We start from the raw sequence: 2,545 nt of genomic DNA, 5'->3' as shown, positions 1-2,545 counted from the left end.
TCCGAGCCCTTATGGCGTAAGGGCTCGACCATGTGCCGATCAGCTTCAAGCCGCTCGAACCGTCCTGAGCCATCTGATATCGAAACACTTCCAAAGGCTTGTGTTTATGGGTTGTTGACAAATGATGCTGGGGATTGTTTGTGGGGATTCATTTATATAATCATTTTTTTTTGTTACATGGGATTTTTTTTAGTGCTTATCAGTTGAGGAGGAGGTTGGAGTATTAAATTGCGAGATTATGTTTTCCAGGCTGGCCACACTTTTCTATGGCTTTATTTATTGTTATTATTATTTTGTCTCAGTCATATTTATTTCGATAAATTTTATAAAATTGGTTTTTTGAATGGCAATATTCGATCACGAGTTCCACCGGACAGCATATTTAAATGGAAAGGGTTGGACTGAATCATAATAATGATAAATAAAAAATTCGGATTTCTTCTCTATACAAATTTCTTATTAAGGTTGATGGTGTTTAATATCATATCTATAAAATTTTATTGGTATAAATATTTCTGATCTATTTCCTAATATTCCTGTTTCTTAGAAGTAGGTGAACCCAATCCACTGCAAACATCAAATGAAAAAAAGACACGTAAAAAGATTTGATAACTACTAAATAAATTTCTGATCAAGGTATTGATGTCTAAAATCTCTATATAAAAAATTGATTAATATTTATATTATCTTATTTATATCCTAATATTTATGTTATTTAGAAAGAAAAAAAAAAGGCAAAATCCACTTCACAGCAAACATCGAATGAGAAAAAGGCACGTTTAGCGAGGTTGACCAAACTCTCAACATTGTAATGACATGTATGTAAAGGAGTAAATTTATGTTTTAGATATGTTTTGAGATGTATAGAAAAAAAGCGTACGAAAAATATAAACACCAGATAAACCTCAAAATGTCCAAGAACTACATATCCAAAATCTACATTCAAAAGTAAAAAAAAAAATAGATTTATCTAAAAATGATGAAATTTGGTATATATATTTTAAAAAAAATGTAAAGATGATAATCAAGAATAAAAATGGGGAATGAAACTTCAAATGTTTTAAAAAATAATTATTGTTAAAGTCAATATTTGTTATTATATATATGTAGAATTAACATAATTAGAGTGCAATTTATAAAAACTTTATTTAATTACTACAAATATTTAGAAAGTAAAAGTATAATTAAATTTAAATATCAACTCATTTTTTATTTAAATCTCATACATTTACGACCACTACATCTTACGTACCTTTCCACATGTGACATTTGATACCAACTCAAATTCATCATCTTATCAATATTTGGTTTCATCTTTTACAGATACCATTTGTTAAGATTTTAAGTTACACTCTTTATTTATTTAAATTTATGAGAGTGAAAATATTTAGTACAACGATATCACAATTAACAAAATTCAAAGGACCAATTTTAATGTGAAAACTCCTTCAATAAAAACGTAATCCATAAAAAAAAAAAATACTGCGTATCTATCATCCTATGTATTGTAACTTATAGTCCAATTAATCAAAAGACACGGTGATGTATAAAAAGATAAACACACGATACTAAATGAAACATATAAGATTATGACAGCAAAATGTAACACATTTGCTCTTATTTTTTGATTTTATAGATTTTTCACATGACGTTGAAAGGAAACAAAAGCAGCCGATTCTCATATCATATCACCCTCGCGGATATGTTATTAATTAATTTTCGATTTATTTCTTCACCAAAGATTTGATAGAAATGATAATCGAAATTCAGCAAAAACAAAACGGGAGAGCCATCCATCACTTGGCGTTGAATTTCTTCGTGGCGAACTCGACGAACTCGTCAACGGTGGGCATGTAAGGCTTGACGGCCTCATGGGCGCAGAACTTCTCCGACCACCGGAAAAGACCGGGGGTTTTGTCTTCACGGATGAACAGGAGGCCGGAAAGCTTCTCGATGATCCAGAGGGGTCCCAGCAGGGCCCCACAAGCAATGTCTACGTATCCGATGTTGTCCCCTCCGAAAAAGTCTCCGCCTTTGCTGCATTTCTTAAACCCTTCCTCCAAAACCGCGAAATAACTCTCTAGCTTCGCCGCCGCAGCCGTTCTTCCCTCGTCGTCTTTTGCTCCGAGAACCGCCAAAGACGCTGCGAAGCACTGTAACAACGCATACACACACACACACACACAATATACACATATACATTGTATTAACATATCAAGATTACTTGTCATTAATTGTATATTATGTAACAATGATAATATAATCAAACAGTCTTTATATGTTACCTGTTCATCGATGTATTGGGTCCAGAACCGGGCAATGGACCGATCGAACGGATCGGAGGGGAGAAGAGAAGGAGAAGGCCAAGCCTCCTCGATGTACTGAAGGATGTTGAGGGATTCGCAGATGGGTCGTTCGCCATGGACGAGGACCGGAACTTTCTTGTGGATAGGGTTGTACTTCTCCAGAAGATCGGTCTTTGCGTCCTGAACGTACACTTTCTGCTCCACGTATTCGTACGGCACGGACTTGAGGTGAAGAGCGG

The 2,545-nt window shown here is 34.4% G+C and overlaps 1 protein-coding gene and 1 pseudogene across 1 annotated transcript in view; both read right to left on the bottom strand.

Annotated features, from left to right (window-relative positions):
- Positions 1 to 148, bottom strand: part of LOC104822087 (glutathione S-transferase U13-like) — a 1,562-nt gene extending 1,414 nt beyond the window's left edge. Inside the window, exon 1 of the mRNA XM_010553186.2 lies at positions 1 to 148. Coding sequence (XP_010551488.1) covers positions 1 to 73 — 73 coding nt within the window. The 5' untranslated portion in view covers positions 74 to 148.
- A 1,503-nt stretch (positions 149 to 1,651) lies between these two features.
- Positions 1,652 to 2,545, bottom strand: part of LOC104822086 — a 1,026-nt pseudogene continuing 132 nt past the window's right edge.

This window comes from Tarenaya hassleriana, unplaced genomic scaffold (genome assembly GCF_000463585.1).
Source record: "Tarenaya hassleriana unplaced genomic scaffold, ASM46358v1 Cleome35, whole genome shotgun sequence".
In the NCBI taxonomy this organism is placed as follows: domain Eukaryota; kingdom Viridiplantae; phylum Streptophyta; class Magnoliopsida; order Brassicales; family Cleomaceae; genus Tarenaya; species Tarenaya hassleriana.
This window is presented reverse-complemented; position numbering and strand designations above follow the sequence as displayed.